Source organism: Cetorhinus maximus, chromosome 32 (assembly GCF_964194155.1).
Source record: "Cetorhinus maximus chromosome 32, sCetMax3.hap1.1, whole genome shotgun sequence".
Classification (NCBI taxonomy): Eukaryota; Metazoa; Chordata; class Chondrichthyes; order Lamniformes; family Cetorhinidae; genus Cetorhinus; species Cetorhinus maximus.
The window spans coordinates 9,517,709-9,532,917 of record NC_135910.1 but is presented as its reverse complement, the minus strand read 5'-3'; the positions used below and the strand labels follow the sequence as shown (position 1 = coordinate 9,532,917).

Genomic DNA, 15,209 nt, shown 5'->3' with positions numbered 1-15,209 from the left:
GATACACCTCCCCCTTCTCAATTGTAAAATCTTCTAGTGTACCAATTACCTCCCCTCTCACTTCAGCCCTGGTAGCATCTTCCGTTGTAAAGACAGATGCGAAGTACTTGTTCAATATGTCCGCTATTTCTTGAGCCACCACATGCAAGTCCCCTTTTTTTGTCCCTAATTGGCCCTAGTCTTTCTTTTACCACCTGTTTATTATTTACATGCTTATAGAAGACCTTGGGATTCCCTTTTATGTTAGCTGTCAGCCTATTTTCATGCTCTCTCCTTGCTTTTCTTATTAGTTTCTTCACTTCTTCTCTGGTCTTTCTCTATTCAACCTGATTCTCCACTGTATTTTCCTCCTGACATCTGTTGTATACACTTCTTCCTTTTCATCTTCACCTCTATCTCTCTCATCATCCAGGGCGCTATGGATTTATTTGTCCTACCTTTCCCCTTCAAGGGAATATACCTTGACATTGCAATACCTTTCCTTTGAAGGTGGCTCATTGTTCAGACACTGTCCTTTCTGCCCACATTTGATTCCAACTCACTTGACTCCGATGCTTTCTCATCCCATCGAAGTTGGTTTTCCCCCAATTAATTATCCCTGCTCTGGATTGTGCCTTGTCCTTTTCCATGACCAACCTAAACCTTATGATACAATGATCACTGTCCCCTAGAGGCTCTCCCACTGATATTTGATCCACTTGGGCCAACTCATTTCCCAGAATCAGGTCCAAAGGTGCATGTCCTCTCGTTGGACCGGAAACAATATACAGCAGAAAATTATCTTGAACACATCATACTTTTACATTGTAATTGAGTGAATCTCTAAAGACTTTTGAGATTTTCAGTTAATAAATGTACCCGCGTGGGGAAACTTCTTGTTTAATTATGTGCTCTCTTTTATGGTCTTTGGCATATTTCAACCTGCTCCAGCTGGATCAAAAGGAAATCAAGGTAGGACCCAATTTCAATTTCTTTTGCTAATTACTATCTTTTTCTTTGGTAGAGCTTGAGTTTTGAAGTATTTACTTGGGGCAGGTAGGTTGTGTTGGATTACAGGTGACAGCTGGTCATATAGCTTTAACCCAGTTAGTTCAGAGTCTTAATAAAGACTTACTATTTGTTAACTATTTAATCTGCGCGGCTGGAAAACTGATGTAAGAGCAGTTTCCCATCCCAATGGGTAGAGGGTGTGCATCCCAGCATTTACACGGATCCTGGGGGATGGTATCATAATACATTCCAAAATGAGTGTTGCTGACTCAGGGGTAAAGTCATTTCAAACAGCTTGTGATGATCACCAAAGTTAGTTCCAAATATGCTATTCTGGATAGATTGTGAGTAGGCTATTTCACTATCTGTATCATTTGAATCTGAAAGAGTGTCAAGTTCAAGATTATTGGAATCACCTAAGATGGCGATTCCAGTGTCTGCCAGGATCCAAACTATAATCGAGCTAAGATTTTCTGCTTGGCTGAGATTGAGCACCTCTGAGGACAATAGACAGCGGTGATAGTCATGCTCGCTATTGATCATGGCAGATGTGGAGGTCGGAGCCTTGCCTATATCGCTTCTAGATTGATAGGGACTGAAACGTTTAAGTATAGCTTTGAGGTGATGCCTGGTGTAAATTATAGTGCAGCCTCCTCTTCGCACGAGAACGAGTCAAAGTTTGCAATGTTAAATGAGTCTGCAGGCCAATCAGAGGAAAACCAAGTTTCAGCAATCGCTGCAAGTCTAAACTGTAGTTCATAATCAAGCTTAGTTGGTTGACCTTGCTATGAAGGGATGCGGATTGCTTAACAGCATTGAGGGTAGACACGGATGATGGTAATGGCTGTTCAAGCTTACTGCTTTTTGTTAGTAACATTTTCATACCGATGCCACCTGAAAAAATGGGTTTGAGGGTGGTCCCCAGTGACAGTCAATGTAAAGCGCTCAATGTGGCTTCCACCTCTGAATCTTTGCTTTTGTCTAAAGTCTCACTTTTGTTTCGGCGCATAATACAAAATACCACATTCACAGACAATAGCAAAATTATGGCTGGATTTTGACAAGGCGTAGGCATATAACCTGTTCAGGACTGTACACAATCTGATCACAGGATTGCTGTAACTCCAGAGCCAGGTCAGCAAATCCTCTGCTCCCTCTCTAATGCAATGCTTTGCTAGAGTGCCGTCGTCTCTCATAATGCTTTCCTTGGAGGAGTTGACTAGGGTGAGTTCTTTGTTGGAATTGTAGTTCTAAGAACTCTAAAGAATTACTAGATTTATTTTATTTCAGTAAGTTTTCCAACTTCTGCTTCCGCTTCAGAAGTTTCTCGTTAGCTTAGGCCTGTGCCAGCACTGCTGTGGGACTGGCAACCCCCTGCTTGTGGACAACAGCCAAGAAAGGACATGAAGGATTGAGGATGTGTCCCAGCCCACTACTACCTCAATGTCTTAATGACGTTTCTACAAATAACTTCAATTCATGATTTTTTGTAGCTTTTTAATGGATATGAAGTGCATTGTTGCTTCTAGAGTGCTTCACGTACTGTACTTTGAAGTACAGTCTCATTACATAGATGTATAAGGCAGTAATTTTTGCAGTGAGGTCCATTGCATAGAAGACCAGTTAATGTGCATTTTGTGTTGTTAACCAGATACTGCTTTTCCTTAATTGGTGCTGAGTGATCTGGAGTCTACCTAGTCTATTAGAATAGGCAGACATGGCCTCAGTTTAATCCAAATATATGAACAATTAACCCCTCCCCAGGTACTGTACAGGAGTGTCACCCTTGATTATGTAGTTTAAGAGGTGTCAGCTGTGGCTCAGTCCATAGCACCCTCGCCTTTGAATCAGAAGGTTGTGGGTTCATGTCCCACTCCCGGAAACCAAGAACTGTGATTGTACTCAAATGAGTTGCAATCTGTGACTGTTGATAACTCGAAAGAATTTTTGATTATGTAGTTTAGTCTGAGTGGGGCTTGAACCTATACCTAATTGAGTCAAATGCAACAAAGATGATGCTTGTTAGTAGAGAATGATTGACTGATTGCCTCGAAGTGATTGCTGGTACAGTTTGTTTTGTTATTGGGAGATGGCCTGTTATGCCAACAACAATATCTACCAGCTTAATCTACAGAAGTGCTTCAAATCTGGCTACCTAAAAACCAGTGGTGTCCGAAAACCAGGCATTTTTATGATGTTCCATGCATCAATTTTAATTGAGTACAATTTAACAAAAAAACTTAGCTGGACAATTTGGCTAGGTGCTTCATTGGTGTGTTGTGCCTTCAGACTGGTTATTGGCTTCAGCACTGCTCTGTCCCATGCTCCAAGTGACCCTTGACCCCACCCCATTATTTATTTTGCTGGGCCTTTCCTACAGCTTTCTGGCTACAGTACTTTTCCCCATGTTTGAGGAAGATTCATACAGTCATTTTGCTTGCAGTATTGGGCAGATGTACATCCTTCGTCTACCATTGAACAAAATGGTGTCCACCTCTGCTAATTGCACAAAAACAAAAATACCTGGAAAAACTCAGCAGGTCTGACAGCATCTGTGGAGAGGAATACAGTTAACGTTTCGAGTCCGTATGACGCTTCATCAGAACTAAGAAATATAGAAATGAGGTGGAATACAAGCTGGTTGAAGGGGGATGGGACAGGTAGAGCTGGATAGAGGGCCAGTGATAGGTAGAGGCAAAGAAGAGATTGCCAAAGATGTCATAGACAAAAGGACAAAGGGGCGTTAACGGTGGTGATATTAGCTGTGGAATGTGCTAATGATGACATTAAGGGTAGAAAGCAGGACGAGCAAGTGTCAGCCCTAGTAGGGGTGGGTGGGGGGAAGGGATCGAAATAGGCTAAAAGGTAGAGATCAAACAATGGATGGAAATACACTATGCGCTGTTATCAGAGGCACCAGGTAAAGCTCTCTTTTGGTACTGTTGGTTTGCCATCGTCTGTTTTTTTACAGGGATGTGGGTGGCACTAACAAAGATGCCCATCCCTAAAAGCATTAGACAATCTGTTTTGTGGCATAACTTTGTAATTTCACTAATATCTTTTTATTTTGAATAAATACGACTGGCAATAGTTGGCAACTATTCTAGTTGCCACGGACTGCTCTTTCTGGCGAGAATGTTTGCCAGTGACTTTAACCAAGAGTTCTGGGTGTTTTTATAGCTGTCTTTGTACTGGGTTTCATGCAGGAGTGGGAGGGAATAATATGCAGGTTTCCGATGCACACTGCAACACAATCATTGAGGTGGTTTCTAAAAATTTGGTGTTGCTGGCATTAGTGAATGCAGCAAATTTACTCCAGGTTTACCACCAAGATCTGCAAGTTGGGAATCAGCACTTGAATGCTGTTCAAAACAAAAAACCAAGCAGCTAGGATTCCCTCCCTGCTGTCTGCTTAAAGAAATAAAACGTTGTAGACAACCTGGAATTCTTGTGCTTAACCCAGATGAAAAAAAATACTAGCTTTACTTTGTAACAATAGCTTATTTTTCTCTTAGAGGGTCATGGGTCTGTAGAACTCTCTTCCCCAGAGAGCGATCGAGGCAGGGTCATTGAGTATTTTTAAGGCAGAGGTAGATAGATTCTTGACTAACAAGGGAACCAAAAGATATCTGGGGTAGCCAGGATAGTTGCGTTGAGGCCATTAATCAGATCAGCCATGACACTCGCTCTTCTAAATCTCTTATGTTTAATCTACTATCTGTGGCCTCCAGATCCCTCAACTAGAGAAAACAATGTTTCTATCTCCCCTGTCCTATCATTTTAAACACTAGAAGGACTTGAAGTGATATAAGTCCCAATTTTTCAAGTCATACTTGTGTTTCCCCACAATAGGGGAATACTAGTAAATCAGCTAGCCTGTGTGAATTGTCTTAATCACTTGTGAAAGATAATGATCATGATTAGAGAAAGAAGGACTCTAACTGATCTCTTGAAACCTATCTGGCAGTTTGTTTACTAAGTGCAATCTGGCTGTGCCAAGCCAATAAATCTGTGGAATTTTAAGATTGCAGAAATGGTTCAAGAAGGAAACGAAATCTGCTGTAATTGCAGTTAAAAATATGCTTCTGCACTTTTAAAATCAGTGACTATTCTGTTGAGAGCACTACCTTCCTTAGAACTCTGCTTTTTCTCACCTTCATGTTGGCAGACAGAAATGTTTAAAGTATGTGTTTTGACTGCCTTTATCTCCGGTAAGTCACTTGATGTTCCTGATGTTGGAGGTGTGGGTTGAAACCACTTAACATAGGTACACTATTTTTCAGTCAGTTCTGCTTTTGGTTATTCCAGCAATGCCGTTGGTGATGAACTATGAATAAAAATTGACTGTTAGTAACCCTGCCTTCCTTGCTGTAACACTGAATGATTTGCCTCCTGTTTCCTCCATTTGCCCAAATCTCTCTACCTCCCCTCCTCCAAAACAAAAATTATTCCTGCACAGGGAGGGCTCCAGGGGCTCATCCCAAATGATCATTCATCATCTCAGAATGTTGAATTTCAGAAAGCTGTTTAACTATGGTGAACATCCCAGCCCACATTGTCCACACTGCACACTTTCCATCAGGACTCTCCAGATAGTAATATGGAATGGAGAACAGTAGCAGGTTTATTTAGGTACACGACCTGCTGTCATCCCATCTCAGATTAGTCAACTTTGCAAAACCAGCTGAATGCCGTTTAACACGTGAGCCATTGAGGCAATGGCAGAGTGAGTTTTGATTTAGATGGTGAAAAGTGAGTGTCAAACCAGACTTATTCAAAATAAAACAAAACATTGGGCTCCAAACTGATACTCCATGCACAGAACACTTCAGTGTTTGTAGCAGAAAATCTGTTTGGCATTCCTCCAACTACTATCTCATAGCTACATGGAGTTTCAGAGCCTGTTTAGAACCAGACCCACGTTACAGGCTGTTTTGCTGACAATCCTGATTCAGAATATGTTAGTACAACCTAATAGCAGATCCTATTCCATTCCCTCTTTAAGCCAGCATTCTTCCTTTCTCGTCTAAACACATTAACACTTGCTGTGATTCAAGCCATGCAGCTGATGCTGACAGCCTATTTGACTATGGAAGGCTTCAATTCCCTTCTAACGTCCACATGAGTGCTCTCCAGAAGAGTTCACTGGCAACCAAGTCTTAATTTCTACTCTCCTCAGGCCAGAGGCACTAAGGCTAAAAGTAGCTCTTTAAGTGAGTCTTTCTTCACCGATTCAGAGAGTAACTCTTTTGAGTACATTCACAGTTCTTGGTTTTCCGGGAGTGGGACATGAACCCACAACCTTCTGATTCAAAGGCGAGGGTGCTATGAACTGAGCCACAGCTGACACCTCAAGTAGCTCTTTAACATGTACGCCAGCTGAGACCACTTAATTCACTACTCCAGATTCAATCTGTCTGCCCCACTCTTGATTTGTTTACAATGACTCTTGCATATCTTATCGAGCTATCAGTTTAGCTGCTCTTAACTTATGTCTGAGGGGAATGACCTTCAACTCGGGAGCAGGAAAGGAGAGTTATTAACTTTTTTCTGTATGGGGGAAACACGTTTAAACATGAAGAAAAATTGACTAAAGTGAAGTAGTAAAAGTAATTGGCACAACTCAGGTGACAATGGGCTGAAGTATTCTTTGTTAACGTTGGTTTCTTATGCTTGGAACCTGGAATAAATTCCCAGATGCCATATTTCCATGTGATTGGTAGTGTTACAGTATTGCTTTGTAAGTGCTAAATGATAACATTTATTTCAAACCGTAATTGCCATCTATATTAACTTGGTGTATAAAACAGAAAATGCTGGGAAAAGTTCAGGTCAGGCATCACTTTTGGAGGGAGAAACAATGATAATGTTTTGAGTTGATAACCTTTCATCAGAACTGGGGGAAGATAGCAACAATTTTAAGCTGTGTGGGAGAGAGGAAAGAACAAATGGGGCAGTCTTAAGTTGGGATAAAGGGTAGGAATAAAAACAAAACTGCTGGAAATGCTTAGCAAAGGTCATTGACCAGACACTAACAGGTTAACATTAACTCTTTCTCTCTCCATGGATGCTGCCTGATCTACTGAACATTTCCAGAATTTCTTGTTTTTATTTCAGATTTGCTTTTGTGGAAGGTAGGAATGATTAAATAACAAAGGATGATGGTCCAAGGCAAAATGGGGTGATGATGTTTAAGAGGTGGTGTTAAGTGGTTATAGCAGAACAGCAGAGGTGAAGGAAAGAGCCAAAACAGGCAAAGAGGAAAAGGCTTCCATGACCTGGAAATGTGCTGGAGAAAGGTAGATGGACCTGGGGGGTGCAAAATATCTCAGCCATTCAGCCCCTAACACCAGCTCAAACCACCTGCACTCCCAGTGACACTACTGCAGCCATATTCCATAAGCAGCGTCTGAGAAAATTTTCAGTGGTGATTTAGATCTAAAGTTATTAACCTCTGTCAAGGCCTGAAGAGTATAAAACAGTGAGCAGAAAGATGGGTGCTCTGACTTGCATTGAGCACCATTGGAACCATTCAAGAGACCAAAGACAAAGGTTAGAGTGGGATGGAGGAGTGGGATGGAGAATTAAAGAATTGGAATCATGTTTGCGGACTGACCAGAGATGTTCAGCAATGTAGAGGAGACCATGTTTGTAAGTAGCATCGAAGTACGTGAGCAGTATGCCAAGATGAAAGTGTAAATAACTAATTTCACCTGGAAGGAATTTTGGGGCCAGTGGGAAGGGAGGAGATGAAAGGGCAGTTGCATCTCTTGCACTTGCATGGCAAGGGAATGAGTGATGGAAGAGTGAGCCAGCTTGTCGCAGAGCGAACTACCTCTTTTGCATTGCTAAAAGGGGAAAGGAAGATGTGTTCGGTTGTAGCATTATGCAGCAGGTATCTAAGGATGATCGATTGAATGTAGAGGCTTCTGGGTGAAAGACAATCCTGTCATGGTTCTTGGGAGAGGAAGAGATTGTGTGGGGTAGTTGGGGGTTAGGTGGTGGGGTGTGGTGAACTCCAGGAAATGGAACAGACGTGGTTGAAGGCTTTGTTAACCACAGTGGAAGGGAATCCTCAACTGAGGAAATAGGAACACATTTTGGAGATACTGGTGTGGAAAGTGGTATTGTCTGAACAGATGTGGCTGAGAAACGGGGAGAATAGAGCGCTTACAAGAAGCAAGGAAGTGTAATCAAGGTAGTTGTAGTAGTCAGCGGCTCAGACTGTCCACCAATGTCCACCAATATTTCCAGAAATGGAGGGAGAGAGAGGGAGGTTGAAGAAAGGATGAGTCTGAGATGGACCATTGCGAGAGTGGGATTTAATTAAATTTTCTAGTTCTGGGAGAGAGCATGAAGTGGCACAGACATAATCACCAATGTACTGGAATAAGAGACTATGGAGGGGACCTGAGGAGGACTGGAAGAAAAAATGTACCATGTATCCTATAAAAAGGCAGGCATTGTTAAAGCCCCATATGGGTTCCCAAAGATAAGTTGAGCATTATTTCCTTTTTCTCTCATTTTGCCCATGGGGACTTAAACTGAATGTATTGAATTCCAAGCGCAGTGAAACCCTAACCCTAAAGCTTCTAAATTGCCGAATCTTGAAAGAATTCAGTTGTGATATTTTAAGGCTGCTGGCTACTTACATGAAGCTCATCACCGATTAATAACTAAAGGGCTATTTTGGTGCATCATGCAGGGGTATATTTAGTGGGCTGCTATTTGTTTGGATTTCACAAAACTTTTGATTTAGAATCGGGAGGTTTCTGTTTGGGAGCATCAGTTTTTTTGATATACAGTTGTTTTGTTCCTAGAAGATGCCAGAAATGGAGTTTACATCTAACCAATTCACATCAAAAAAAAAGTTTACGTTAACTTCCCCAAATTCTCATTTTGTAGGTGAGAAGAGTTCTTCTGGTCTCCTGGAATATGAATTGAAGAGTGATGCTTTTGAGGCACTGGTTATGCTTAACCACTACAGGCTAAAGAATCCAGGTATGTTATTTTAGATGAAGTATGAAACTGGTACAGCAATGTTTAACCTAAAGGATTCTGAACCCCTCAAATATTAATTTTGGGATATTGCTGCTTAATCATGACCAACCTGTGCATGTATAGCACCTAAAACATTTTTTAACCTTTGACTCATTTAATTTGCTACTGAATGCAGGCAGTGGAAGGTGAGAAGGAGTGCCTATTGATATTTAAGCGCACAAAAAAAAGGTACCAGAAAAGTGCAAAACAGATTTACAACAATAATACCAGAACTGAGATGTTATAACTATCAGGAAAGGCTGGGTTTCTTTTCCCTATCAAAGAAATGGCTGAGTCATAACATAATGGATATTTTTGAAACTGTGAAGGAGTTTCATAGAGTAGACATACAGAAAATGGTTCCACTTGTGGGGGAGTCCAAAACTATATTATAAACATCAGATTCGGTAAAGAATTCAGAAATTGGAATGATTAGAATGTGGGACTTGTACCACATGGCATGAGTAAGTAAGTTGAATAATATAGATGCATTTAAAGGGAAGCTAGGTAATTATTATGGCAAAAAAGAAAGGGTCTGCTATTGGGGTTAGATGGAGAGTAGGAGAAGCCTCATGTGGAACATAAATACTGACATGGGCCAAGTGGCCTGTTTCTGTGCTGTAAGTTCTATGTAGAATTTTATGAAGACGATTAGACTGAAATATACCAGACATTCCAGACTGTTTGAAAGCCATCCAAATTTCTCTTCTATTCTCTTGTGCTAACGAATGCTGGGTTTGGTTCCTTGTTGTATCTTGCATTTGAGAAATGGTCACAAGTGTGGTATTTGGGGCATTAATTGTGTAAATTAAGGATAAACAGGTGGAGGGAATTCGTTATTTGAGCACAAATAGAGACACATTTATTGACATTGGCGTAGTGAATAGGATTAGGAGCTATACAATTGTAATGTTTCACTTTGTGGATAAATCTGAACTGAGTGAAGATTGACTTCTGGTGTCTCCTTCACCAAAGGTTAACATGGGGTGGGAGTGCGGGTGTTGGTGGAAGATGGGGGTGGTGGTGATGTGCCATTTGAAGGCCCTGGTGGTACCCATAGAATGTACCCTAATGCATTTGTTAGTCTTTTCAGCTGAGTTGCCTGATTTAAAAAAAGAAAAATATACATGTCCTTGGCTAGAGAGAGAGCAGTGAGACTGCACTGACACTTAACATTAGTGTGCAAATGAGATAGGTGGCTTGGGTTTTGAGTCTTGATCCACTCTTACTAACTGAGCCTCAACAAGTTGGAAGATTTATTACAAGGTGGATGGAGTATAAAAGTAGGGAAGCCGTGCTAGAACTGCACTGCTGGTGAAACCACACCTGGAGTACTGTATACAGTTTTGGTCTCCTTATTTAAGGAGGGAATATACTTGCATTTCAAACAAAGTTAACTAGTTGATTCCTGGGTTGAAGAGATTGCCTTATGAGGAAAGATTTAGCAGGTTGGGCCTATATGTATTGAAGTTTAGAAATTTAGGTTATCTGATTACAAACGTGAGATTCTGAGGGAGTATGATGGTAGATGTTAAAAGGCTGTTTCCCTCTTGGAGGAATCCAGATCTGGGGACATAACTTTAGCATAAGGGGGTGCCCATTTAAAGCAGATGAGAAATTCCTTCTCTGAGGATCATGAATCTTTGGAATTCTTTACCCTAGAGAGATGTGGAGGCTAGGTCATTGAATATATATCCAGGGCTGAGATACAGATCTTTTAACTATATGGTAGTTGAGGGTTGTGGGTAGTAGGCAGGAAATTGGGGTCGATTTTATTGAATGGCAGAGCAGGCTCGAGGGGCTGTAGGGCCTACTCCTATTTCTTATTTTCTTATTCTGTAGCGTCTTGGTTGGGATGCAGGGAAGAAATAGATCACGGGAGGCCTGGGTGGTAGTCCTTTGGTAAAGTTTAGAAGCATACTGGAGGGGTAGTTAACAGCTTGGAAATGATCCCTGAGGCTAAATACTTGGCCACAAAGATGTCTGTCAAGCCAGCGGTTAAGAGTGTAGGAGGGAATATAAATAGCCCAAAGACCTTGTTTGTGTTAGGAATTTCAGACCCAAACCTGAGACCAGCCACTCTGCTGTTTGCTCACACCTAGCTGCACTCGCTAGGTAACTGGTATGGTCTTCAGTAATGCACTTACACAGAGATGCATTGTTACAGAATAGAGCATCAGTTAAATTTGATGGCCACCTTGCCGACTAATGATGAGTGTGTCTCTCTTTTTTTCCCCCGCTTGAATTTTCTGAAAATTCAAAATTTAAACAGATGGGCCTGACCTGTTCACGTTGAAGCTGTGTTTCTCGACTGCCTAACAGAATCCTGAGCTGGGAACGGACACAAGGCTGATCATTGCTTTTGACCTATCTAGTTTTGTTTCAGGTGTTTTTTTTTTTTGCTTTTGTTTCCTTTTAATGCTGTAAAGTGTGGTGACCCATGGGATGAAATTTGTATGTTTTCCAGTGCAAGGACGTTTTTTTTTAGCTTTCCCGAGAATGAATGGTTAGTGAAATGTGGAATGTGACCGTGTTAGTGGTTAATGTATACGAGCATCTGCTTGGACCTGTTTAATTATTGGAAGATTCCTGCACTGCATAGAACTGTACACTATTGTGTTACAGCTACAAAGTATTAATAAAAAAAATTCTTTTTGTCTTTGTGAATCCTTGTAATATTTGTTCAAAATACCTTAGAATAGTATATGTGTATACCTTTTGCAACAGCCGACTCAACACATGCATACACTCTTGGAAATGTAGGACAGTAGAAACCTGTAAAAAATAAATAAATAAATTAGTTATGACATTCTTGATGCAAGCTATTTCATTAGAACAGAAAGCTGAAAAATAAATGGGAATTTTTGTGAGGTTAGACTAAATGGTGTGAAAGATCACGGGGGGAGACAGTAGTGCACTAGTAATGTTATTGGACTAGTACCCCAGAGGCCCAGGCTAATGCTCTGGGGACATGGATTCAGATCCCACCACAGGGTCTGGTGGAATTTAAATTCATTTAATAAATCTGGAATTGAAAACTAGTCTCAGTAATAGTGACCATGAAACTGTCATCAATTGTCGTAAAAACCCAACTGGTTCACTCCTGTCCTTTAGGGAAAGAAATCTACCATCCTTACCTGGTCTGGGCTACATGTGACTCCAGACCCACAGCATTGTGGCTGACTCTTAACTGCCCTCTGAAATGGCCTAGCAAGCAAGGGCAATTAGGGATGGGCAACAAATGCTGGCCTTTCCAGCGACACCCACATCCCATGAAAGAATAAAGAGACTAGGCGAGAACACCTGATACGCAGTCACAGAGGAGATCTTATAATAATAAAAGATCAGTCAGATGGGTAAGACAGATAATGTAAGTTAAAGAATTGAAAGAGAAAGAAATGAACTCTAAACTGCAAATGAAACCCTGTGAACCTGCCAGCACCCTGTTCTCATTAAGGTTCTCCATCTCGGCAGTCCATCTTTAGGAACAAAAAGGCCCACCCCATATCCAGAAGCTCCAAAGGGCAGCAGAGTATCCAGTGGAAAGATGAGATGCTCCTAAAGTTTGTACTGAACTTTGTTGGGATGATGAATGAGTCCAAAGATGGTGAGGTCAGACTGGGAATGGGAGGAAGAGTTGAAAGTATCAAGTGCAGGGGATCAAGGTCACATTTGCAGAGACCACAGACTTCTTTGGCAAAGTGGTCAACAAATCTATTTGGCCTTCTGATTTGGGTGTAGTCGCACCATGAACGATGAATCCTGTTCTGGATTGGAGAAAATATTTCATAAGTGTTCTCATATAGGGAATGTTTGTTACCCTGGTTACCCTGGATGGTGATGTGGGAAACGGTAAATGGACAAGTGTTCATCTTCTGTTTGGAAGGTGCCAGTGAATTGGTGAGAATAGGTAATGTGGGGAGGGGAATATGTGTTGCTTGGGGAGGGTGGGAATGGTCAGGAAACAAAAACTGTCGAATGTGGATTTTGAGTTAAAAACAGGCAAGAGGGAAGGGATCCTAGGCTGTGTTGATGAAATGGGGTTGGAAGGGAGGCCCAGGAAATTGAATGGAAACTGTTGACCAGTTGAAAGGAACCTTCACTAGAAGAGTGACATTTCAGAAACTCTGGAGTAGAAAGTGGTGTCATCAGAGAGAGTAATTGAAAAATGGGAATCAATGGAAGTGGGATGAAGCATAAACAGATAGCTGATGAGATGAAAGTAATTGCGAAGTTGAATGGTCCTAAAGATTCCCAGACTGAAATTGCTAAACAGTGTATCTGTTTATCTATGTAATTGTGTATCTTAGCCTTTTAAAAATATGTGCTGTACTGTAGTATATATCGTGATGAAGCAACTAACAAATGCATTCAATTATTCATAAGAACTGGCTATTTTACAGTACTGTTGATTGTAATCCTGTTCATTACCAAACTTGAAAGAACAGTTAAGTAATTTCTTGGCAAAATCATTGTTTAAAATTAATAGATTTATTTGAGTAAGATAATTACACACAATAAACCAGCAGACCACCCCTAGACTAAGTATTCCAAAATATAAAGCTTAGATATTCTTTCCAGAAGCACTTTGAGTGTCTTTTAGATGTTATATGGATAATTATTGCACATAAACCCACTCAGCCACCTCACGTGGAATAGGCATGTAAAGCAGGGAACTAAAGATTACAACCTGGCTCAGGAGCTGCCACACACATGTGCTAGATATCCACCTCCGGGAACTCCTGAGACTTTGGGATATTGAGACCAACATAACTTGAGTGGTTTCCTGTGCTAGCATATGTTGAACCTCCTGATAACTGCTGGGAAAACATCCTCAAAGAACACCAATGGCTGACGGCTAATGAAGCACTACCAATCATACAGGACCTCAAACAAAAAAACAATGCACTTGTCTGAAATTCCATTGTCCCTACTGGAACATGCTCCACGGCCTGCAAACTGACAACAGCCTCACCGCTTGATGGCGCACCTGGTTGACTGCAAACGTCACCAACTGCAACCTTGTAACTGACCTGAATGGTGAAATCCCAGATTTCAACTTTACACTGAAAATCTGGGCAACCCTTGACTGCTTGAGAACAGGCCAAGGAAGATGCGGCCACTTACTCCACAAGTGGAACATGACGAACAGCCCATTGTGACTGTGGCCACCCAAGTCGAACTATTGCCCACTATTGCACTGAACTTCTGCCCTGAGATCCATTCCTGGTGGCATCACATTGTGCCACCTAAAATCATTGAATGAATTGTTAACTTTGACATTGAATTATACCTACTTCCCCAGCCATATGAATAAAAAAAAATTATTCAACTGTGCCGCCTTCTACTTTAAGAACTAAGCTCTGGAATTTCCTTCTAAACATCTATATTGCTCTTTCCCTCTTTATATTTGACCTGGCTTTTGGACACATGTCCTTCATAGCTATTGACGTAACTGTCATATTTTGTCTTAAAGCATTTGTAGGGACTTTTTAAAAAAAACGACAGGCAGGTGAATTAAAGCGATGTGGGGAAAGACAAAGCTTCCCTAATTACAGAAGTGTGTTTTCTAAGGACATTCACAGAGGGATTGGATGTCCTGGTGCAAGAATCACAAAATGTTAGTATGCAGTTATAGCAAGTGTTAGGAAGCCAAATGGAATGTTAGGGCTTAATGCAAGGGGAATGGAATATAAAAGTAGGGAAATTTTACTGCAGCTGTACAGGCCTTGGTGAGACCACACCTGGAGTACTGTCTACAGTTTTGGTCTCCTTTGTTACCTGAAGAGAGATGCAAATAGTATTTAAAATGGAAACTAAATCTCAAACCAGAAACAGTTCAGAGAAGGTTCACTTGACTCATTCTTGGGATGAAGGGTTTATCTTATGAAGCAAAGTTGGTCCCATACCCATTGGACTTGATCCTGAGGGGACTAGACAGGGTGGATATCTGGAGTAAAAACAGAAAATGCTGGAAAAACTCAGCAGGTCTGACAGCATCTGTGGAGAGACACATGGTTAATGTTTCGAGTTCGTATGACCCTCCTTTAGTGCTAGAGAAGTAGAAATGTGACAAAATTTATACTGTTTAAGGGGGATGGAGCAGGTGAAGCTGGATAGAAGGCTAATGATAAGTAGGGGGCGAAGGACAGATTGATAAAGATGTCATGGACAAAAAA

General features: G+C 41.2%; 1 protein-coding gene across 1 annotated transcript in view; it reads left to right on the top strand.

The window, feature by feature from the left end:
* Nucleotides 1–11,685, top strand: part of LOC144671372 (heterogeneous nuclear ribonucleoprotein L-like) — a 48,340-nt gene extending 36,655 nt beyond the window's left edge. Inside the window, exons 12-14 of the mRNA XM_078533241.1 lie at nt 931–951; nt 8,896–8,991; nt 11,303–11,685. Of these exons, the coding sequence (XP_078389367.1) occupies nt 931–951; nt 8,896–8,991; nt 11,303–11,349 (164 nt within the window). The 3' untranslated portion in view covers nt 11,350–11,685. The remainder of the gene's footprint in view (nt 1–930; nt 952–8,895; nt 8,992–11,302) is intronic.
* The last annotated feature ends 3,524 nt before the right edge of the window (nt 11,686–15,209 follow it).